The sequence below is a fragment of the Phaenicophaeus curvirostris genome, chromosome 6, assembly GCF_032191515.1.
Source record: "Phaenicophaeus curvirostris isolate KB17595 chromosome 6, BPBGC_Pcur_1.0, whole genome shotgun sequence".
In the NCBI taxonomy this organism is placed as follows: Eukaryota; Metazoa; Chordata; class Aves; order Cuculiformes; family Cuculidae; genus Phaenicophaeus; species Phaenicophaeus curvirostris.
In genome coordinates this window covers 19,265,619-19,289,779 of record NC_091397.1, presented here as the reverse complement: position 1 = coordinate 19,289,779, position 24,161 = coordinate 19,265,619, and the positions used below count along the sequence as shown (strand labels likewise).

General features: G+C 41.5%; 1 protein-coding gene and 1 long non-coding RNA gene across 2 annotated transcripts; both read left to right on the top strand.

The window, feature by feature from the left end:
- The first annotated feature begins 601 nt into the window (after positions 1–601).
- LOC138721919 (uncharacterized) lies at positions 602–5,518 on the top strand. The gene is made up of 3 exons (XR_011337636.1): positions 602–732; positions 3,993–4,209; positions 5,306–5,518. It is a non-coding gene; the product is annotated as an uncharacterized lncRNA (long non-coding RNA).
- Positions 5,519–6,522: 1,004 nt separating this feature from the next.
- OTUD1 (OTU deubiquitinase 1) lies at positions 6,523–9,068 on the top strand. Its single transcript, XM_069859502.1, has one exon. It carries the CDS (start codon positions 6,729–6,731, stop codon positions 7,839–7,841), a length of 1,113 nt encoding a protein of 370 aa, XP_069715603.1. The 5' UTR covers positions 6,523–6,728; the 3' UTR covers positions 7,842–9,068.
- Positions 9,069–24,161: the final 15,093 nt, after the last annotated feature.

Sequence of the window (24,161 nt, the reverse complement as noted above, 5' to 3'; positions counted from 1 at the left end):
TACTAATAATATTTCCTGTAGTTGTGAGTGGCAATTTCCTGCTTCTGGTATTTCTGTATTGCCCATTTCCCCTATCTCCTTCCCAGTCTGTTTGCATCAGAACTCTGTCCTGCTCCTGGTATGAGCCAAAATAACTACTTTCCTCTACTTACATTAGTTATTAAGCAACATGAAAGGGAAGGCAGGTGACCATTTCATTTCCTACAACTGTTAACAAAATACAGACATTACAATCATTTTTATATCTCATAACATTTATGAAACCAGAGAAAGCAACCATTTCTAAATGCCACACGTTATAAAGCTTGTTTACATCACATTATTACCACTACTTTTTTGCAGAGGAAACAGCATTGTAGATCCCTTTTTTTTTTCTGGTAGCATCTTAAGGATCTATGCACAATGACCACCATAAATGCTGTCTACTCTTCTGAGTAGAAATAAGAGATTTGACCTGCGTCATCGTTCACATTTAGAGGCTCACTTATCAAGCGGGATACCACCCGAGACCTTGAGATATGAGCAAAACTCTATATTTATCACTAACAGCCCTTTTTCCAGGAACTCTTGCCACATGACATCATAGTATGGGTTACATCTCTAAAGACTACTGCACACAGACGGTGCGTAAGATTTTAACATGACAGTATAGCAGAAGCTGAACAAGAAACAGTGAGCCAAAGCTCTCTGAGACATAACCCCTGTTTTATGGAATGTATTCGCATCCAAGAAGTAAGTGTGGATACAGCTTCTCTCCTTTTTATGTTAGTGGGACATTTAGGATTAAACGAAGTAGGTAGTCTATTTAATACCAATACCGATACTTAAGCCATCACAAAGCAGCATCAGGAGAAGAAAATAGAGACTGAGAGTGGGAAAGAGTAGAATTGGCTCGTGACATCTGTGCAGGTTCATTAACTATACCCTGAATATGTTACCTGTAACCTGGTAAGGTTTATGAAAGGAATGATATGATACGATACAATATGATCACCTGCAGCCAACAGAGGATAAAACAGATGATTCATGAAGTTCCTTCTAGTTGCAGCTTATATGTACTTCTTCTCTGTACTGGAAGATCCTTGATATATATTTCTGTTTTCTGTTAATTTTTAAATTTTGTGCCTGATATACCACTTCAAATTATTAATAAAACTTAAACATTTCACTTTCCAATTACGTTCAAAGAGCTATTAATTAATTAAATAATTCAGACAGAAATATCTTTGGCTGAAGGGCTGTTATGCCATATTAAAAAAAAAAAAAGCAGTGGAAACGCTTGTTCAGTGCAATTCAATACATCATCGAAGCTAACTTCTCCCTTTTTCACAAACAAACCTTCCTGGTGATGTAATTGATTTGTTCGTTCCATGTCAATCACGTATCTACTACACATTAATGTTAAAAGTGGTTCCACTCTCAGGCACCTACTCTTACGTCAGTGAATACCACTGAGGTTCCACAGCTGTTTTGTGATCGTGGTTTGCCCTCTGAATGATCCAAACAATTCCTGGCATGTGCAGAGTAATCAGTGATAACAGTCTTGTCAGAAGAAACTTTATCTACAGGAGACGTTTGTGCTTTATTACTACAGAGATGGTTTTGAGATCTATTCTGTACTAGCAAAGGGCTGTACTTTCCCCTATAATTAGTGAATCAGAAGCCCAGGATCATTAATCCATGGAGGACAGTGAAAGGCAATCTCCATACTGTGTTCTCCTAGCTTTCTAAGACCCTCTAGTGCCTGTGAGGCCACAACATGCAGACAAAAGTGACAGAAGTGGCAAATGCAGGAATATTCTGGAGGCAAGAAATCTGAGTGTTGTGTTTTATCCAGGCACACTAAAGCAAAGTGTAGTTTTTTCCTCGAATCATCATCAGCTGTATATGCATCTCAGAAAGACATGGAATAACCCGTCTTCTGATACTGAAAGGCAGTAAAGGCACAACCGCGGCCCTGACTTTTATAGACACTCTTGCACTGAAGACATTCAATTTCTTCCTTGAGATTTCTTTTTCATAAGAACTGTATTCATAGCACTTGAACATTGCTCTCTGGAGCAAACCATGGCTTAGGATGTTATGTTAAACCAGATATTAGACACCTAAGAAATTACCTTTTAGGTAAGTGCTGATTTCTGGTAACTGCTAGTATGAAAGCTAAAAACTAGCCATGAAATGCTTGTGCTGCAAGCAGTTCAATAGGATATTTGCCACTGATCATCCAGAGACTGGATTCCACCCAGGCCAAATATGTGTGACTAACTGGGTGCTCAGTTATGGAAAATGATGGTTACGTGACATCATCAGTATTTAATAACAACACAGGTAAAACATAGCAAGGTGAGTTTCTCTTTCCATTTACTTCATATGGGTGGTAATAAATATGTTAAAAGTAGCCACACTATTAACACTAAGACAGCCGTATAAATGTTTGTTGCACCTCTCAGTTACCTAGCAACAGATTTTGATTGTATTTTAAACTTATTAGCAAGCTTACAGTATGCATTTTAACTGAAAATACAGGAAAGATGTTATATTTGTTTGTAAATGAAAACCAAATAAAAGAACATTCTATCTACTACCATTACCAAAAACTGCTGGCATATTTAGCAAGTATTTCAGGATACTCCTTGGATTTTTGTTCAGAGATAAACAAGTTTTTTGTTCAGAATACATTATAGCAGAGCATCAGGACACTAACAGAATGGTAATTTTGGCATACATAATAAATATGTTTCCTTCCTCAAACGAAGCACTACAAATGCTGCACCTCGTTGTAACTAACAATCAGAATTAAACAGCTATCCATCTGTTAATGTACCACTATTCCAGATAAGCCATGGTTTTGGAGAGGCTGAACAGTCATTAGCAGAAGTTTCTCTAATAATGCAGAAGAAATAAAACTGCAGCACTGCGTATTCAAACTGTAGCAGTCACTTATGACAGAAGTGCTCTTGTTCTGCTGGATGCATTACTATTTTCTAACAGAAAGAGCTGCCCCTCTCTCTCTCTATTTACCAGACCTTCAACCCACCATCCTGTAGCCAGCTTTGGCATTTACTGGCAGACAGAGCAATTCACTAAGCAAATCCACAGAGATACCTTTTTTAAACTAAAAAGTAGGCAGAAGGGCTAGTGAGCATGAAATAATCATAGAATCACCAGGTTGGAAAAGACCTCTTGGATCATTGAGTCCAACCATTCCTATCTGCCATGTCCCTAAGCACCTTACCTACTGGTCTTTAAAATACCTTCAGGGATGGTGACTCAACCACCTCCCTGGGCAGCTGTTCCAGTGCCCAATGACCCTTTCTGTGAAAAATTTCTTTCTGATATCCAGTCTGAACCTCCCCTGGTGGAGCTTGAGGCCATTATTGTAATAACAATGAACCTGCACATTTACAACCTCCCTAGGAGAGGACAACATCTAGTGATTTTACATTGAATTGCCTGTGAATATACTGGAACACATTTTTAACTGGGAATACACCTTGTCAAGTTCTGACCAAGAAGTGAAACTAAACAGGATTTTTTCCTTTGCTCCAAGCCTTCATTTCAGGAGGGAAGATTTCGATTTCATAGAATCATGGAATAGTTTGGGTTGGAAGGGAACATGAAGGTCATCTAGTCCAAAGCCACTGCAGTGAGCAGGGACATCTTCAACTAGCTTAGGTTGCCCAGAGTCTCATTCAACCTGACCTTGAATGTTTCCAGGGATGGGGCGTCTACCACTTCTCTGGGCAATGTGTGCCAGTGTTTCACCACCCTCAGCGAAAAATAGTTCTTCCTAATATCTAGTCTAAACTTCTCCTCTTTTAGTTTAAAACTATTACCCCTTGTCCTATTACTATAGGCCCTGCTAGCTAAAAAGTTTTTCCTCATCTTCCTTATAAGCTCCTTTTGGGTATTGAAAGGCCGCTGTAAGGTCTCCTTGGAGTCTTCTCTTCTCCAAGCGGAACAACCCGTACTCTCTCGGTCTCTCTTCACAGGGGAGGTGTTCCAGCCCTGTGATAATTTTGGTGGCCCTCCTCTGGACCCGCTCCAATAGGTCCATATCTTTCCTGTGCTGAGGGCTCCAGAGCTGAACACAATACTCAAGGTGAGGTCTCACCAAAGCAGAGCTGAGAGGCAGAATCACCTCTCTCGACCTGCTGGACACACTTCTTCTGATGGAGCTCAGGATATGGTTGTCCTTCTGGGCTGCAAGTAAGTACTGTTGACTTATGTTCAGCTTCTCATGCACCAGGACCACCAGGTCCTTCTCTGCAGGGCTGCTGTCAACCTCTTCATCCCCCAGCCTGTATCGATACAGAGGGCTGCCCTGATCCAGGTGCAGGACCTTGCACTTTGCCTTGTTGAACCTCATGAGATTTTCACAAGCCCACTTCTCCAGCTTGCCAAAGTTCCTCTAATTTACCACAATTTGATCAATATATATTCCTCTCTCAGCAATGATTAGTCCAGAAATAAAAACTCACTGACTGATCTCATGAGCTATATTTAAAACAGAGTTCTGAACATTCTGAAATACAAGAGTCACTCTGTAATTTCAGAGCACTTGTAATATCTTATCACCCTGTAACAGGCTGACAAAAATGCTTCTGGCTAATGCCCATCACCATTTGTTCTAAAGAGATCAACTTTCTGGCTGTAGCAGGTAAGTCAGGACATTTGGGCTTTGATTCATATCTGATACACATCTTACATTTCAACTTTGAGGCAGTAATTTTGGTTATATATTGACTCTGTAGACTTTTGCTAAGAGGTTTATTTAAAGGTTCCTAATAACACATGGAATTAGCCACTGTGTTTCAGAATAAAAAACCAAGGTGGATGTGAAAACCATTCCCACAAATACGCACAGTTTTTAGCATGAAGGATTTCAGCATTTTTCCTTCAACATGCAAGTTAGCTGAGGGGATCAGAACACTTTTTCTGTGTAAAGAGAACAAAATTCCAAATTGCACTGCTCATAGCTCTGGAATCGGCTGCAGAAATTGAAGACAGAAAAGAGATTCCTGGAAACGGATCCAAAAGATGATCCAGGAAGTATTTTGCAGGTGATCCTCTTAGTTACATCTTCTTAGTTAGCATGAATGGAATGAGGAAGGGAAATTTTTCAGAATATCCAAACAGAGGGTTTTTTTTGTTTGTTTGTTTGTTTGTTTGTTTGTTTTGAAGTTCTGCAATCTGCCTGGATTACTGAGGCATTTCTGAAAATATTTGATACTGGGATGAAATTCAGAGGAGGTTTTAAACATCACTTTGAAATCATATTCTTTTTCTTCTTCTGTTTTGGTAGGAATAAATGTTCACGTTAACATTTGATCACAGAGTAAAATGGTGATTCCTGGTCAGCACGCCTGTCAGAACGTAATTGAATCCAGGGAGCATAGATAGCATCATCATTCATAGAGAAAGGATTAGATATGGCTGTATTTATACCACAGCGATGGATAGAAGTCACAGCCTAATTTTAAGACACTGCATGCATTAATAAAGCAATTATTGATGATCGGAGAGTTGTGATTTAAACCTGGTCTCTCCTGTTATTAGGTGACGAAAGACCTAGGAGTGTTGGTTGACAGCCAACTGAACATGAGCCAGCAGTGTGCCCAGGTGGCCAAGAAGGCCAATGGCATCTTGGCTTGTATCAGAAATGGCGTGACCAGCAGGTCCAGGGAGGTTATTCTCCCCCTGTACTCGGCACTGGTGAGACTGCACCTCAAATACTGTGATCAGTTCTGGGCCTCTCACCATAAGAAGGATGTTGAGGCTCTGGAACGAGTCCAGAGAAGAGCAATGAAGCTGGTGAAGAGGCTGGAGACCAAGTCTTACAAGGAGCGGCTGAGAGAGTTGGGGTTGTTTAGCCTGGAGAAAAGGAGGCTGAGGGGAGACCTTATTACTCTCTACCACTACCTGAAAGGAGGTTGTAGAGAGGAGGGAGCTGGCCTCTTCTCCCAAGTGACAGGGGACAGGACAAGAGGGAATGGCCTCAAGCTCTGCCAGGGGAGATTTAGGCTGGACATTAGGAAAAAACTTTTCATGGAAAGGGTCATTGGGCACTGGAACGGGCTGCCCAGGGAAGTGGTTGAGTCACCTTTCCTGGAGGTGTTTAAAGGACAGGTGGATAAGGTGCTGAGGGACATGGTTTAGTGGTTGATGGAATGGTTGGACTCGATGATCCAGTGGGTCTTTTCCAACCTGGTGATGCTATGATTTATACCACACCTTTTACTCAGGCACACACCGGCTCGAGGTAGCATCGCAGACGCACAAACACCTCCCGCTGCCAACGACTGAGGGGAAACAAAGCCACGCCCGCTCCTCCAGCTCCAGCCCCAAATCTCCCCGGACAACCAGCCCCGGGCGGCCACGCCCCCCCGCGCCTCGGCCCCGCCCCCCCGCGCCTCGGCCCCGCCCCTCGTACTGTCTCCTTCCGCCGGGGGGCGGCACTCGCCCCGTGACGTCACGCGCCCGCCCCGGCTCCCGCAGCTTCCAGAAGGGCCCGGGCGCCGCGGGGAGGGGGCGGGGCCGCCGCGGGTGGCGCAGCGGGAATTGCGGCCGCCGCGGGCCCCGGCCGGGGCGGGGCAGGGCAGGTGGCGATGCCCTCGTTTATTTTTACCCCGGCGGCTCATCCTCTCCGGCAGCCCCGGCGCGGCCCCCGCCGCCGCTCCCCGCCCCGGCGCCGCCGCCTATAAAGCGCCGCCCGCGGGGAGCCGAGGATGCAGCTCTACAGCTCCGTGATCACCCACTACCCGGCGGGCGGGACGACGGCGGCCGCCGCGGCTCCGCCGAGCGCCTCCGGCGTCTTCAAGGTCTCCCTGCCGCCGGGCCCCGCCGAAGCAGCGACCGCCGCCACCGCGGGCCCGACCCCGGCCGCCGAGGGCCCCGCCGAGGCCAGCTTCGCCGCCGCCGCCATGCCGGCCTTCTCGTCCTGCCTGGAAGTGGTGCCGGGGGGCGCGCGCCTGGCGGCCCGCGCGCAGGGGTTGCCCGGCCGCCGCCCCGCCGAGCGCGCGCTGCCCGTGCGTCTGGCGGCCCGCGGCGCGCGGCCCTGGCTGCCCGAGCCCGGCGCCGAGCCCAGCAACCGCGGGCTGCGCCTCGGCGAGCACTGCCGCGCGCTGCGGGCCGCCGCCGCCCGCCACGGGCCGCGCCGCGACCGGGAGGAGGAGGAGGAGGCCGAGGAGGAGGAGGAGGAAGGCGCGGGCCCCGATGCGCGCGGGGGCGCCGGCGGCAGCAGCGCGGAGCGCAGCGAGAAGCTGGCGCTGTACCTGGCCGAGGTGGAGAAGCAGGACAAGTACCTGCGGCAGAAGGGCCGGTTCCGCTTCCACGTCATCCCCGACGGAAACTGCCTCTACCGCGCCGTCTGCAAGGCGGTGTACGGGGACCAGCGGCTGCACGGCGAGCTCCGCGAGCAGACCGTGCACTACATCGCCGACCACCTGGACCACTTCAACCCCATCATCGAGGGCGACGTGGGAGAGTTCCTCGTCGGCGCCGCCCAGGACGGGGCCTGGGCCGGGTACCCGGAGCTGCTGGCGATGGGGCGGATGCTGAACGTGAACATCCACCTCACCACGGGCGGCCGGCCCGAGAGCCCCACCGTTTCCACCATGGTTCACTACCTGGGGCCCGAGGACCCGACGCGGCCCAGCATCTGGCTGAGCTGGCTTAGCAACGGGCACTACGATGCCGTGCTGGACCGCGTGTGCCCCAACCCGGAGTACGAGGCGTGGTGCAGGCAGACTCAGGTACAGCGCAGGCGGGACGAGGAGCTCGCCAAGTCCATGGCGGTGTCCTTGTCCAAGATGTACATTGAGCAGAACGCCTGCTCTTGAGGCCGCCCGGGCCGCGGGGCTGGGAGCTTCGCTGCGGGGACGGAGTCGGAGCGTGTGCTGGCTGTGATGGTGATGCCTTAATCCTTAATGAAGCAGCAGCACCCCGGCTCGACGAGGACTGTAGATGACGGGGGATAAATGCAAACGTGTTTGTGATGTTCTGTTGTAAAAAAAAAAAAAAAAAAAATTAGCCTGGGAATATTTGCAGGCAGATTCTCCATGTGTGTTTGTGTCTCCCCTCCCCACTATTTTCTATAAGAATGTATTTTTTTGCACAATACTTCTGAACTGTTACCTCCATCTTCTACATCTTACATTAGTATCTGGCTTTCAGCTGTACGGCCAAAAACGTTTGTAAACGGTTTTTGTAAATAAGGCTTATGATGTAACAGCTATTTTTTTGCTGTGTTTTTTTACCCATAAACCTTATATTTTTACCAAATGAAGTTGATGTTAAACTGACGCTCCCTAATTAAAGTAAGCATCCCGAGTATTTTCTTGCGAAACTGAAACAATGGTTTTTGTGAAAGTGCAGCAAAGTATGAACAGACTGCGTTTTGGAACAGTTGGCCTCTCTGCCTGGAGCACAGAACAGGTCCTTTGAGCCAGTTGGAATGCAGCTACACATGAACAGTACAGGGAGCAGTTGACTCTTCTGAGTTTAATTACTGTTTTGAGTAAACTGGCCTCTTGTTGCCTGGTTGTTGGCTCACCCTCTGCTCCATTTATATTATTTATCTGTAATAACAGAACATTAACCTGCAATAGAATGTTGTGACTAGATAATAGTCTACCGCTTTGGCAATAATTGCCTTGGCTGCACTTCGGTGTTTGTGTTCTTGTTTTTGGGGTTATGGTGTCTTTTGTATAAGCCCTGCTTCTTTTTGGCATTGGTGTTGCACCAACAAATCATTATTTGATCACAACGTTGTATTCACTTGACATTATTTTCTAACCAAGAGGTCAGGAATGGTATTTACACTATGGTTTAAAAGGAAAAAAGTATTTAAATTGAAGTTTGTATGGTTTGCTGGGTCAAACATTTAAGTGTTTCCAATCTGAATTCTGTCTCTTCTACTTTATGATTAACTTGTTAGATATATTTATTAAGTAATGCAGTTTGTACTTTTTTTATTTTGTAATATATTGTGATTTTGGAATTTTTACTGTATTTGTATAATAGGAGTATTCACAGCTAAAATGGAATGAATAAAGAGTATAATTTTACTTGTGCTCTTTTTTTCCACCCTTTGCGTTTCTGGGGTGAAGAACTGCAAGCGTGTTCCCAGGACCCTTCATTTAGCTTCTCTGCCTTAGTTTCTCCAGTTAACAGATGGGGAGAAGGGACATGGTACTCTGCAAAAGTGAACTACTAATTCTGGTGTTTATGGACATGTAGAAAGCATTTAAAGTTAATTGAATATCTGTAATTCTTTTGTAACTGTAGAAGAGCTTTGCGTATCTCTGTAATGAGAAATTTTTTTTGTATATTGATGTGCCTTAGAGGGGTTCTCAAACATGGTAGCTGGGCTAGTAGTGTCGGGGGGTGTGATGAACAATTTCCGTGCTGAGCTGTGTGCACTCTTGGGCTCCATAATTGGAAGTTTATATTCTGCAGCCAGCCCTAAAAGTGTCTTACGTTTGCCCTATCACTAGTGATACGTTTGCAACTCTCTTCTTTTTACTTGAATAGAGATAATGTCATAAGGTAATACATTTTTTTTCTCCCCTTACAAGATGGAAATGCTTTGCAAGTTTAATATTAAACTATACTCTGTATGCACGCACTTGCATGCATTTACAAATCTACCCGCATCTCCAAAATTACTAGAAGGTGGTGGGTTAAAATCAGGATTAAAAGTGAACCCATTAGCTCAGAGGCAGCAGTCTTATTTGAGCACACTCACGATAAAGGAGCTGCAGGACTGATTGTGTGTGTGTTTGGTAGCTTTATGTGAAGCAAAGAGGAGATTTAAAATACTTCGTTGTGTCGTTTCCAAAATAGTGGTAAACACAGACTATGTCTTCCCCTTTTTTCTTCACATGCAATCATGCTTTTTTTCTTAAAGATCAGAAAGGTGAAAAAACCAGTCTTGCCAGTCCACTCGCTATCCGCTTTGCTGAAGCTCTGGAAAACTGAGTTCTGAGGTAAGAGCAAGGCAGAGATAACAGGCATGGATGTATTTGTGAAGAAAAGAGATAGCTGATGAGGAAAACAGCTACCCAGGTGGCCATGTGCACAAATACATTATATCAGTGATGTGTTTGAATGATTAAAAACTTTGTATACAGACTGCTTAGGTTTTGGGTTGGATATGATGAATTTGTTCGAGGTTGTCAATATCCCAAATTTTTTGAAAGCATTTCTCTCAGATCTTTTAAAATTATCATTTTCTGCTATGTAATGAATCGTGATTACAATTTTTGTTTGTGTTCTGTGGCACAAACCATAGAAATACTTACAGAGTAAGCTAAGCGAAGGATTGGTATTGCATAGTGTTCACTCTGTTAAAATATTAGCAAAAAGAAGAGTGTTAAAAATGAACAGCTCAGAACGCCACAAAGTTCCTTTAGCAATTGGATGCTACTGCATGAGTCACTGGGGCATGGAGATAACATTAAGGAATTTGAAAAAAATAGGTTACTTTTTGAAGTAGTTTGCAAAGACATTGAGGATGTCTTGCTGAAGCAGGTAACAAGGCAGCTTGTATTACGTACTGTGTCTGTTCTAAAAGGAAATGACATAACCAGTATGTCAGATGTTTCTGGCACGTGAGAAGTGAAAACTTTTTTTTTTTATACCTCTGGTGCTTAACGTTTGGCTGAGACACAGTCAGTTATCCTAATACAGACAAAGCTTTGCAAAACTACTTGTAGCTTTGTAGCTTGCCCTCAGCAAAGCCACAAGTAGATGCAAGTTTTATCTTTTTGTCCCCTATTCAACAGTTCCAGTAATGAGGGAAGGACAAATGTTGTCCTTGCCCATAGTTTCAGTACCTGATTATTTTAAATCTAGCTGATCACTTGTATAACCCTTCTAATCCTTAGATCTGTCTGGAGACATTGGTCAACAGACTATTTTTTTATTGGCAATAATGAGGAGGACAGTTTAATTTTCAATATTTGGTGGTATGGCCCTTTAAATCAGGGAGGAAATGTTTTTATTTTAAACTAAGAAAATGTGAACTAGGGCCTGTGGGAGCATAAACTTCGTGATGCTGTCTTTGCTTTTACTTTATAATAGAACTATGAATCGGTTGACATGTTGGATACTTAATTCACGAGTTTCTTAGGTTGCCAAGGCTGTGGCATTCTGTCACTAAAGGTGCGAAGGATATGTTAGAATTTTCACGTGTATTCAACAGACTCTTACACAAAGCAAGGTTTGCAAGAACTGAATTAGTTTGCATGTACAATGAATGCATGCCAAAATAAGGGCAGTGGGCGAGTGGGAAAGACTTGTGTGTTCTTCATCTCAGTCAATGATTTTCTTTTGGAAAGTTCAGTGGATGACTCTTTGTGCTTAGTAACTTAGGGTGCATAAAAGTTGCCTAGTGCCAGCTACTGGGTTTATCTGTTGTACTTGGTAGGTACATTACATGGCTATAAGATAAATATGTTTCACTCATGTCACTTGTAAATAAAAGTGTATTTCAGTACTCCTCAGACATGTACCAAACCACGTGCATCCAAATATTACTTCTATCTGCTTTTGCTTTTGTTATGTTAGAATTAGTTGTTAGGATTTTTGAGGATAAAATTCTAATTTTGGCTTAGTGGTTTGTCAGTGCATGCATAGGGGAATTTAAGCAGAAAATGACAACAGGTATCTCACAACAGGGACAAGTACATGGCATTTACTGTTTTTTGCTTATACTCTTTCATGCATATTTAATGGTTTGTTTATATGCATTGATAAGTGGTGTTGGTGCAAAATGAAAAAACCTCTGCTTTGGTGTTACAAAGATTGTCCTATTTCTGAATGGCATGGTTATATGAAAGTATGCAGCATGTGGAAAGGTTGTGAATGACCATTTGAAAGGACATCAGCTCTGCGAAATGCAGCTCTATAGTCATTAGGGCTTTTTAAAAGAAGAAGTAAAATTTAAACTTTGAACTTTTTAGTGTTATACGGGCTGATTTATAACACACACGCGCATTTTAGTTGAAAAAAGTGGCTTTCATATTTCCTGTTCCATTTTAATTTGTAATTTGTCTTTTTTAAAAGCAAGTTAATAGTATTAATGGGTAGAAAGCCATAGTAATGTGGTATTATATTGTCCTTCTGTCCTTTGTTTCCAGACTTAGTATTTAAAATCTTTTTTTATACAAGGTAACCCATTCACAGTATTGAGGCTGCAAATTCATAGAACTAAAACACTGGCAAGTTCCAGGTTTATGTTGCACGAGTGGTTATTATTCTGCCTCTTCATACATTTGTCCTAATTATTGAATAAGATCAGGCTTCTCTGGAGAAAAAATGAGTGTGCAATTGTAGTAACGTGAGGCATGTACACACATAGAACTAATCTGTTCTACCTAATCTTAAATTTGGCATTTCCTGCATTTTCAGTGTGTATTTTTACACTACCATGCTTTTAGTGCATATTTTATTTCCTACAGTTTTTAATGGAAGTTGTAGGAAACGAACTGGTGTGCCATTCTCATGTGGCGTGGTTAGTCGTGTTTGAACCTCCAGCAATGTAGCACAGTTAAGCTGTGTAAAGGGTGGCATCTGCAGTGAAGACGACTATAGTGGGAGGAGAGGGTGACTGGGAGGAAGGCTGGGAGATGGTTGTGAAGGAGCCCAGGGCATCTTCTGTCCTTTTGTCTCCTTCAGTTCAACCGCATTCCAAGCATGAGGAGATCCCAATTCACTCTGTGGTGGGCCTGTATATCATGCTCGCTCTTGTTGGTCACTGGTATTTAGCTCGAAAGTTCTTACACTGCCAAGGTTTTGAGGGACTGCAAAAGAAAAAAATGATGCAACACTGTCTCAGAAAAAGCTCAACAGAATTTCACAAAGAAAGATGTGATGTTTTCCTTCCTGTGAACTTTCGTTGCTAAGTATCAATGAGTTAAAGGGTGGTTGAATATCAAAATGGTTTGCAAGTACCAACAAAATTTTAAGAATCACATAAAGCATGTTGGCAGCTTTTTGAGACTCAAATAATGCTTGAAAGAAGCTTGTTTTTTTTTTTTTAAAAAAAAAAAATTCATTATCCAGACCATATTATTTTTACAGGTAAAAGGATCTGGCATTTTTCCTGCACTTAACTGGTTTTGCTAAGTGTGAAACTTCATTTTTCAGCTGTTCAACTAACCAACATTTCCGGGCAAGAAAACCCGTGGTTTCATATCTCTGGGTGGTCAGATTTGGAATTTAGTAAACTCTGTCAGTTTAACCTAATATGGCTAAGAGCAATACTTCTTCCCATTGCTGATGCTGTACTCAAGTTTAGATGGCTGCTTTTAAAAATTATATGATCTTTGGAACTCCAGCTGAGCTTCTTTTGATATATTTTTTAGAGAGATGCTGTGGTCAAAATGTACTCCTTTTGTAAATATAGAATACAGCACCTTTTAGATCTGAGTTGACTGTCTTCCATATGACTTAAAGACTGGGCTTTGACTAAGCAATTAGACAATTAATTAATGTGTTTATGTGACTTGTTTGCTTTCCTACCAAACTTCAGCTCCACTGGATTAGGTTACTCTCAGGGGCTGACCTTGCCTTTTGTGGATTAAGTTACTAGTGACGATAAAATTATTGTCTTGTTAATTACTTGCACAGTTTCTATTACTCCTGCAAACCCGACCTGTAATCTTGTAATTTCTCTTCGTTTTAATTTTTGTTGCTTGTCAATGATTTGCCCGTTGGAAATTAGTTATGCTGTAAACCAAAACCTGCTTAAAGAAGACATCTGAATGAGTTTAGAAGTTCACATCTGTTTTGCTGTTTATGTATAATTGGAGGGAAAGGTGGTGCCCAAAATGGAGCAGCTGTGAAAGGACTTGTTTTGCTCTGAGGGATGGTTACGTCAGCTTTAATGCTCTTGTGTTTATTGTTTCTTAATAATAAGGTTATAAAGTTGTCTCACAACATGTTATATTTTTGCTAAACTGAGAGTGGAGACAAAAGAGACTAATACTGGTAGATTAAAAAGGAAAGCAATCTTCTGCTATTAGGAGCCAGGAAGTAATTGCTATTTTCATTTATTTCCCACCATGTCTAGTATCCAGTGAAATAAAAGCCTTTAGCTTTAGGGTAAGGAGTGTTTGTGCATGTAGTCTGTATCCTTCTTGAACTGGTAGGTTGAATATGTGTGGAATAAAATCTTTTACTTCAGATTTATACCTATAAAAGTGGTGAATAAGAAGTTTCCTTGCCTAAATGTCTGTTTTTTATGCTGTAGAGCATTTAGCTCAACAAAGCTACAGTCACACTGGGACTTCTATGAGAAGCAGTGTTACTAACAGCACATGCATTGCAGGTGTTTGAAAACTTCATCTGTGTCTTTTTTTTTTTTTTTTTTTTTGGCATGCAGCTTATCTGACTTACCAGGAAGTAAATATTTATAGATGTTTTCTCAGTTAGGTGTCTGTCCTTTTGTATATACTCACAACAATTCAAGTAAAACTTTTGTGTGAATGTGATTCCTAGTAGATTTTAAATTTTCAGCTAGTATTTTACAGCAGTTTCCCTGAAGAGGCCTTGTAACATCTGAATTTGTTAGAAATTGTAGCAAACAGTAGAAGTTTTAGTGTGATACATTTTCAGATGATATATTTGATAGCATTTGCGTAGTCAGTTTCCTTTTCTTGTAGAATAACATTATATAGCTCTGCCCAGTGACCAATATGCTTCAAAATGAACAAATAGAACAAATCTGGGCTCTGTTAGATAAATTAAAAAGTCTTTTAATGAGCAGCAGTTCTTGTGGAAAGCTTTACCGAACATGTTATTGTAAAGGGGACTGTTGGGATGCCCTAGTACATGTTCTTCAAAACACTTTGTTGTCACTCTGAAATTGTTTCAACAAAAAACCCAGAAGAATGTGATCTGTTACAACAAAATGCCTAAAATTACAAAACAGGATTCCAATAGTTCTCGAACTGTTCTGTTCTGTATGACACTGTCAAAACAAATTTCCTGCTGTATTTGCTTCTAGGAATTCCGTAAGAATTCCTTCAAATTATTGGTTAAGTGTTAATTAACACATGGGATAAACTTTTTCTTTAATGTTGGCAGGGCTGATATGCGGAACTGAGGGGGCAATATGATTCTTGAACAAGCAGCGCTTGTTTGCCCATACATTACTTTTCTCTGACTAACACCACCAACAATTGCTGCATTATCAAATGTCCAAAAGCTCAGCCGCACTTAGGTTTATATATCTATCAGAAAAGGCTCTGTCATTTCAGTTGAAAAACTTGGCAGAGATTCATGATGAAGCTAGAATTACTCCCTAACCCATGCAGATTATCTACCACATGGAGTATTATTTGTATGCTGAAGTTGCAATACGTACTTGAAATGCACTTTGATTGAATGTAAGAATCACCAGGCAATTACAGCATTTATCTATGCAGTCCTGGGTTTCAGATTTCCTCAAGCTGGTTTGATCCAGCTTCTCTTGGGCTCACCATCCATCCCTGGAGCAGTCAGTCAAGGGCCCACAAGAGCCAGTGTCCCAGCCCAGCATCTGCTGTTTTAGTGGGAGGGATGAGACAGCTTGGAGAAGGAGCGGGGTCAGTGAGCCCTGAGCTTGGTGCGTCAACACCACTCCTTGAATTTCCCTTTGAAACTGTAATTTCTGTGACATTATTTGGTGAGTAAATAGCAATAGAATAAATACCAAAGAAAATTGCACTTTTTTTTGGTTATTATCTTGAAGCACGCATATTATGTTGCACCAGACTCATCCCCAGGTTACAAAAGATGTAAACTGCTCCAGGTGGGCCATATTTGAAAGGAACCATGGCATCCATCACTCCGGAGGCAGATTATACAACACCTTGTCAGTGGCCTCAGCCTTAACATCTACTGGAAATCACTCTGCCAACCAGGCTTCTAGCCTATGAGACCAAGTAGGTAATAGTAGATGCTCTACTTCAGTCAAGGGATTGAGTTAATCTCTGTTAAGACATTTGGTGCTTCCTCAAGTCTTTGAGCTTTATCTTAGTGCTCTCTGGATTGAGCTCTGGCCAGCCTGTAGCTATATCAAATCTCTTTCAGTCACTTGATACTGATAAAGGAGGTAGACAAGAAGGTGCTGTTGCTGTGTAGGGAAACTTGTGCTCCAGCATATCTCATTGATTCTCCTAACAGTGTCCTGTATCACTCCTGTCTAGTCTGAAGTGTGAGGATAAAGAAATGATACACCATTGCAACACAGAATCAGCTCTCTCTCACTACTCCCTTGAAATCTCTCAGATAAAAATCTTCAGATCTGTGCCAAGCCAGTTACGCTTACTTGTTTTTCTATAGACTATAAATATATCGCTAGGACTTTATAGCTAGCCACGGAGCATTTTACAGCTCTGGAAGTGCTACAGACATTTGATCACATGGAGATCTTTAGTGGAATGCAATCAGGTTTTCTACCCGATTTAGCCCTGAATCCAGATTTATCTGGTGCTCAAATATGTGTTTCAGTCTATTTGCTACCACCACTATGTATTTAATCCCCTCAAAAACTTTAAGTGTTTATTCCCATAGCATAGGGAAGGAATGTTGGGTATTGTTTCCAGTGATAGTGAATACTACCAAAACGAGAACGGAGAGGAGTGTAGCACCTTATAATGGGAAATGTTACATGACTGCTTAAAACCAAGAGGAACCCCACTCTGAAAACTTGTTCTTGACATGGACATTTTAGCTTCCAGTCTTTTTTTTTTTTCTCCTTTTTAGGTTAGGCTGTGATATGAAGTCAGATCTTATGAATGGATCAATTTTCCTTGCAGATACTGCTAGGTACTGTGAATGAGGACGGGAAAATGCAATAAAATAAAGAGACAAAAATGTTTATATGCACACCAAAAAGATTATGAATTGATTTCTATCCTCTCACTACTAAGAAGACTTTGAAAGAATAACTTCAGTCTGAAACCCTTCTTTAGAGAGCCTTATTCTTGCTAAATATTCTTTATATTGACTGTGTGCTTACACATTTGCTAAATGCTCTGAAGAGTGGATCAGGGTTGCACCAACAAAATGAAAGTTATGCATCTGTCCCTGAAATTAAAGTGTAGCATGCAAGAAAGCCTTGTCTTCCAATGGCCTGACCCGTGAGTTTTGTATCTCACTTATAACTTTGCCTTCATTTCCTTGGCATAAAAAATGCTTTTCACATTTTTTTTGCAAACCATTACCTTTTCCTACTCAGAGATTAAATATTAATAGAGATTTTGGTGCTTGGGAGTCATGTCCAAACCAGATTTTAGAAATTTTACATCTTGATTTATGTGTTGTTTTCAATTTCACAAACTTTATGGTATAATTCAAGCAGACATCTGTGAAAAATAAGTTTGTAAAGCAGTATTAAATCCACCTCTGTAGCCTTTTGAAGTGCATGTGTACAACTGTGTTGTTTGTTAAATAGTCAGGGAATTCTGAACAGGGGATATCATGTGACTAGGATACTATAAAAATCTGACATTTCTTGTTCTAGAGTGCTTAACTATAAATTTCCAGATTTTTTTTTTTTGGTGGGGGGGGGGGAAGACCTGAGAAAGGAGCTTCTTTACGCTCTTTGCTGCTGTCTTGATGGGCCTGCTCGGACCAGCAAAGCCCTGAACTTTTCAAGCTTCCTGAAAGAACAGCCTTTGCCTCTGGTTATTGTAGAAGGGGAATGAAATGCAGACTCTGTTTACACAGATTCATGAAAGAAAATGTTTGAAGGGGAGAATGCTATACCCATGGCTGTATGGAAGATCAGTATCATCACCTGTGCAGTATTTGAAAAGCTTTTTCATGACTCTTCTTCCTTCTACGCTGTGCACCGAGATGAAGAAAGAAAATTACTCTGCTAGTGTTTTGGGATATGTCTGTGCTGCAAAGCACAGTGCTGTGCAGAGACAACTTGCTGGGCTCAGCAGGGGCTGCAGCATTGCAATAGCAGCGTGGTCCTTGCTAGGTAGAAGGGAAAAACAGATCTCTGAAGAAGGTTAGTAGGATTCTGAGCCACAGGACTGTTTTACTCTCTCTCACAGTGCACATGCAGGTTCCTGGGCGCTCTGGTGAGGTTCAATATCAACACCCAGGAGTGCAGGTCAGCCTTTGGGGATTTATTTCTGTGGACTGGATTTCAAGGTATCTTATTTTATGCAGAGCTGCCATGCAACAGTCTTACAATACCAAGTTGCAACCATTGAGTGAGGAGTATGTAGCCCCAGGAAAGAGTTGAAGATACTGTATTAGATGTATGAAACTTCCATACGTAACCAAATTGCCATTTATTAGGAAGCCGTCATGACCACAAGCAAGAAAACAGTATAGCAGTTATAAACAAATAACAGAAACCTCTTTTCAGCAATGCTTGTGGAGAAGAGAGGGAATTATATGATGACCGTTTATTTCTGACCCCTAACTATTAAGACCTAGCTACTCTGCCAGTCTCTGGGACTCAGATGCCTGAATTGTCACCTCCCAGTCCTCCTTTGACTTCACTTACAAAATTCTGTGCTTGTACTGCAGAGCTCAAAAGGGTGGCTTAGAATAATGAGATGTTCTACAGTCATATGTCTGTGAAACATTTTAATGTTCTGTTTTTTCTGAAGAGTTAGGAAGAAGTCACCTGTTTCTAAATCGTGGAATTTTTAAAGCACAAAACACAGCCTCTGATATGCATGCAAAAAATTGTTTCTTTGCTCTGGCTACTTGAAAATATGCCTTTCACCCTCCATCATCCCAGACAGGGCCAGTACTTGTACTCCCATCACTGTCTCCTGCATTACCTTCACCTTTACTCTTACCCTATGCTAACCTATTGCCATGCTCTGATCCCAGCGCCTCTTCCCCTCCCTTGCAGCCTGCATCACTCACTGTGGTCATGACCACATTTCACAGCATCTGCTCTAGTAATGCTGATTTAACCTCCATGACCCACAACCAAGTGGCAGCTGTTTTTCAAGAGGGCAAGCTTTGTTTTTACTGGTGGTTCCTCAGAAGCGACTAGATCATGATGGGATTGAGCGGCCATTTGGAGCAAGACAAGTTAAACAAATTACAAGTTTAAATGCAACCACAAGCCTACACAGCACTGCAAATCCTGGAGCAGTTAGCAGGAATGCTGTTGTGGAGGGCAGGGAGTGGGGCAGAGCAGACTCACTGCTGGGGCTGGGGCCATTTCTGCCCAGACAGTGGCAAAGTTCAGCCCTCTCCTGCTCCAGGGATGAAGGTGCTTAGGCAGAAATAGAAAGGTCTAAAGACTGCATTTTTAAGACCAGCTTTTTTGAAAATGCTTTGGTTCTAAATAACTTAAGTTCATTGCATCGTCACTGGTAACTGCCAAAGCTGTTTTACCATGGCACTCTGCTCTGCTTGCATTGACAGAGATGAGAGCTGTAGACACTGCAGACAAATCAGCCCACCGAGAGGGCCAGTGGCCGTCCTGGTGGACCAGAGCTCACAGCTTGGTCTGAAGGCAGGCAAGTGGGGCACTGGAGTAAGCAGAGCAGTTGGTTAGCCTGCTACTATCTTAGCGATGGCTCCCTGCAAGCATGGATGTCTGACAGCCTACGATACCTGCTTCCTCTCCACCTTCTGAAAACATAGTGCTTGTTGAGGTCCATATTATTTTGTGGTTTTTAAAAGCTGTGCTAGACTGCAAATTCTTCAGTGTTTGGGTCATCTTGTGTTCTACGTGGCACCCTGTAAGACTGTCACCCGGCCTGGAAATTTTAAGTTAAAATCCTTGCAATAACACAGCTTTTCCAACATCTTCATTGGTAGCCTGTGGCTGTGACAAGCTCTGCAACTCTCTTGCTCAATTTCTGCTTATCAGAGATACAAGAAGCAACTTTCTCACAGTGTTAGAGCTACAGCTAACAGGCTTATAAACAGCACAAAGTACAATAGAGCTGCTATGAGTCATGGTAGATTTGATACACGCACTTTATTTTTCCTTAGTTTTCTGTGCTTGTAAATTGCTAATTCATGATAGATGTGAGAGAAACATTTGACACTTCTAGTTTTCCATTCTGTTAGGCTCCTTCTGCTGTTTTACTTTAGGCTGTAACCCTTTTCTGCCAAACTTGCTTTGCATTTGTTTTTGAGTAAGTACATGCACATGTCTGTATATACTAAAATACAACATTTATTCCCTGCATATTAGTAGGAAAGATCTAGCCTTTACTCATGCATCTGTAAGTATTTGCAGATAAAACAGAAAACTCACGCAGTAGATCCAGTTATTGACTGTTCTGTTAAAACAGTTTTTATAAAAGCCAGAAGAAGTATCTCATGTTCAAATATGTAACAATTTCAATCCCTTAATGAGCATAGCATTGTAATGCTAGTCTTGCATTTGAACAGAATGATCTCTGACACGATTTCCAGTAAAAAAAACCCAAACCCATACATTTCATATAGTTATCATTAAAACCACACTTGTTTCAGTGGAATTCACAACTTTCAGAAATACAGAGGCTCATCATCCGTTTCTTTGCATTTCCAGCCCTGGTAGGGCCACTTGTGCTGTTTGTAGAATACTTTGACCAAGGCAGAACACGGTGACAGCTCTTGAATTAATAATAATTTGCAAAATAAGTTCCCTGCTCTCAGGCTATTTCATATCACTAATTTGTTTTAATTTTAAGGATTTTATCTCTATCCTAAACATGATTAGGGATAGAAACATGTTTATAAAGCTTTTTGTTGCTAAATTTAAGTGTTGTATATTGTAGCATCTCTTCAATGCCTTTAAAAACATAAGGAGATTAAAAACCTCAGTATGTTATATTCCACTGACAGATGAGAGTTGATATTTTCTGTTTTATATAACTGGGTAAACAATTTTGTAGGAAAACAGCATTACCATCATATGTTCTTCTCTCAAGCAGTAGGTGTACAAATAATCTTCAACAGAAATGCCTTTAAAAATAGAAAGAGAAAAGTAAGTTGTATTATCTACCTTTGGCTTTCAGTTCTACCAGTACAGATACATATTCAAATACTGTGATGCTGTCTGTTTCAACCCTGTAGAAAGAAAGATCCCTTGTAAGTAAGTGTCACGCGTCTGGCTGTGTATCGTTGTAATAATAATTCATGCTTACTTCTCCAGTGTTCAGAACTCTTGTTCCTTACAGTGCTGAACCTGTAAATAAATGAATCAGACACCTAAATAATGGGCACAAGATTGATAGTTATGTTGTTTGTGATATGTCTTGTGTTTCATTACTTTTTGCAGTTCCTCACAGGTTTTATTCAAGCAGAGTTCTAGCTCAATTTTAAAAGCCAGTGTGAGCTAAGTGTGCTTTTGGCTAAATTTCGTTACCTTCCTTTTCTGAAGCTTTCAGTTAGTGTGCCAGAAAAGTTCACCAGCCTTGGAAAGAGGCACCATCTTTATTTTTTACATATTTCACTACAAACAGATGCTTATGATGGAGGAATTCAGTAGCTTCTTAAAGAGATCAACAGATTACATTACAGTTTGATGGGCGCATTATTAGAGGATTAGAAACCTCTCTTAATGACTAAGATTAAAAGCATCATCAATCTAAGGTGTTACATTGCTTGATTCGCAAATACATAGGTATAAGGGCCTGCACTTTCTAGCCTTATGAGCAGATGTGGTTTTGGCTGTTATAGAAAGCATTATTGGTGCCAGAATTCCTAAACATACCCAGAACACCTATTATAAACAAACTGAGAGCCCCTACTGTTGTTGCTAGAGAGGGAGAGAATAAAAGTTCAGCTTTACCACACACTGAAAAAAACCTACTGATGTTGTGAACGGTTTTTAAATGCAAAGTTTATTTCAATAAAAACAGAAATCTACATGGAAAGAATTTTTGAAGTTACTTTCAATTGTATGTTAATTAAAGAATGCAATAGTCTTTTTCTGAACAGTGTGCTTTTAATGCTTTATGTATGGTATGGTTCTTAAAGGTCATGAATTTGTTAAAAGCCATATGAAAGTGTGCTTCTTGTAATGTTCACAATGTAAAACTTACATTGTAATGTCAAACTTTTAATGTTTTGAAACTTTTCAGTTATATAATTAAGACCAAGCAACTTCATTCCTGTTGCGATGGATAAATGAGTATGGATAATGGCAGTCATTGTGGCAGTGCATGCGAAATAGTTATTGCAGCAGTAATGTCTTTGAAAGAGCCTAACTGGTTTTCAATATACATCTCGGCTTTTGGATCCAAGCGACTGGTATCTGAGCTCAACATTTTCAATATTCATTTCTGCAATGTAAAAAAGTTTTTACTCCATAACAATGCTCCTCTGAAATGATTGCATTTTTCAGAGCTATGATTTCAATACAAAACTATATTCATAACAATTTTAGAGTCTTGGTAGCTTGGAATCTGTTCAGAAAATAATTTAAGGTTTATAACCTTTATCAGAGGAAAACCTTTTCCATGAATTTTTCCTGTCTTTCCAACAACTGCCTCTTCAGCTTCAAACACCCGTGTGTCACTTAAGTTGCCATTAGGAAAAATAAATATCTGTAGCGAATAAATCCAGAATGTGCCTCAGCAAAAAAATAAGTAGCACGCTGCCACGTCTGTTGCGTTCTAGATCCTACGGCTGCGTTTTGCAGAATAAGCGGCAGCTGTACTGATTCAGAGTGAGCAGTCACCTGGAGGGAAGACTAAGAACAGGCTAAGCACATGTGATATTTCCCCTTAGAATTTTGCCCCCACTTGATTTTTCTCTGCTAATGGGAATTATCTGTTCGGTTGATCTATTTGGTAACCCCTTCTCTTGCCAGCACTGTAAGTAACTGGTGGTGTCCTTTGATTTTCCTTGCACCTACAGCTTCCTTTGGCCACATGTGGCACTCTTCAAATGTCTTGTGTCACACACCACATGTTCTTGAGGTGAAGCTGAACAACTCCCACCCTCAGAATGGGAGGTGCTGGCAGGGGCAGGAAATCTCAACTGCCTGTTACTAGCATTTCACACCATGAGCCACCGCTGTCTCGGACCTCTCAAGAAAGAAAACCTATTAAAAAGATGAAGCTGAACCTTCAGAAGATGAACTACAACTGTCAATGTAAATAGAGAAAAAGGCTTTTCTTCAAGTTCCACAGGCAATAAATGACCTGTTGCTCCTATTTCCCTGCAGGAGATAAATGTCTTACCACCTGGCCTTGCTAACACTCTGTTAGACTCCAGTTACTTTTTCTCTCAGATTTAGTTTTAACTATCACTGCCCTGCTTGAAGAAAGGCTCACATACCCGCAAGCTGTTGTTTCTCCTCTGTATCCGTTGGTCTATGGAAGATTTTCTGCTTCCCACAAACTCTCCCTTTCTCAAGCCCTTGAACGTTCAGGGTGGTAACAAATACAACCAAGGAACTGGCTATCAAAGGAATAGCATTGTCTAATTTACTGCTTGTTCTTTGTTTCCTTTTTAGGTTGTATTTAGTGTCAGTGACACAGACTTAAGCTTTATTAGCACTGAATCCTGAGCATAGCGGAAGTCAAAGCTATGAGGGTAGGATAACTGGGTAAGTAGGCCAATAAGTAATTATGATAAGAAGTTTAGGATAATTAGTAGCAGCAATAAATGGCCAAAATTATCCTGCTTGAGTTCTCTGTTCTACATCTTGTCAGCGATCATTTTCTTAGGACTAGTTATGAGAAGAAGCAATAACTTGTTGAACACAGTTGCAGTCATAGAAGTTAAAATTAAATGACAGTGATGGTAAAGAATAACTGTGTTATTTTATGCAAAAAGGATAATATAACTGGTGTTAGTAAAGTAGAATACTTTACATTGATTGATGCAGTAGATGGACATTAATGAGCACTGAAAGTCCAAATGTGGAGTTAATCATAGAATCATAGGATAGTTTGGGTTGGAAGGGACCTTTAACGCACATCTAGTCCAATCTCCCTGCAGTGAGCAGGGATGTCTTCAACTAAATCAGGTTGCTCAAAACCCCATCCAACCTGATCTTGAATGTTTCCAGAATGGGGCATCTACAGCCTCTCTGGGCAACCTGTGCCAGTGTTTCACCACCCTCAGCAAAAAAAGATTTTTTCCTTATATCTCCCTTGAATTGACCCTCTTTTAGTTTAAAACCATCATACCTTTCCCTATTGCAACAGGGCCAGCTAAAAAGTCTGTGCCCATCT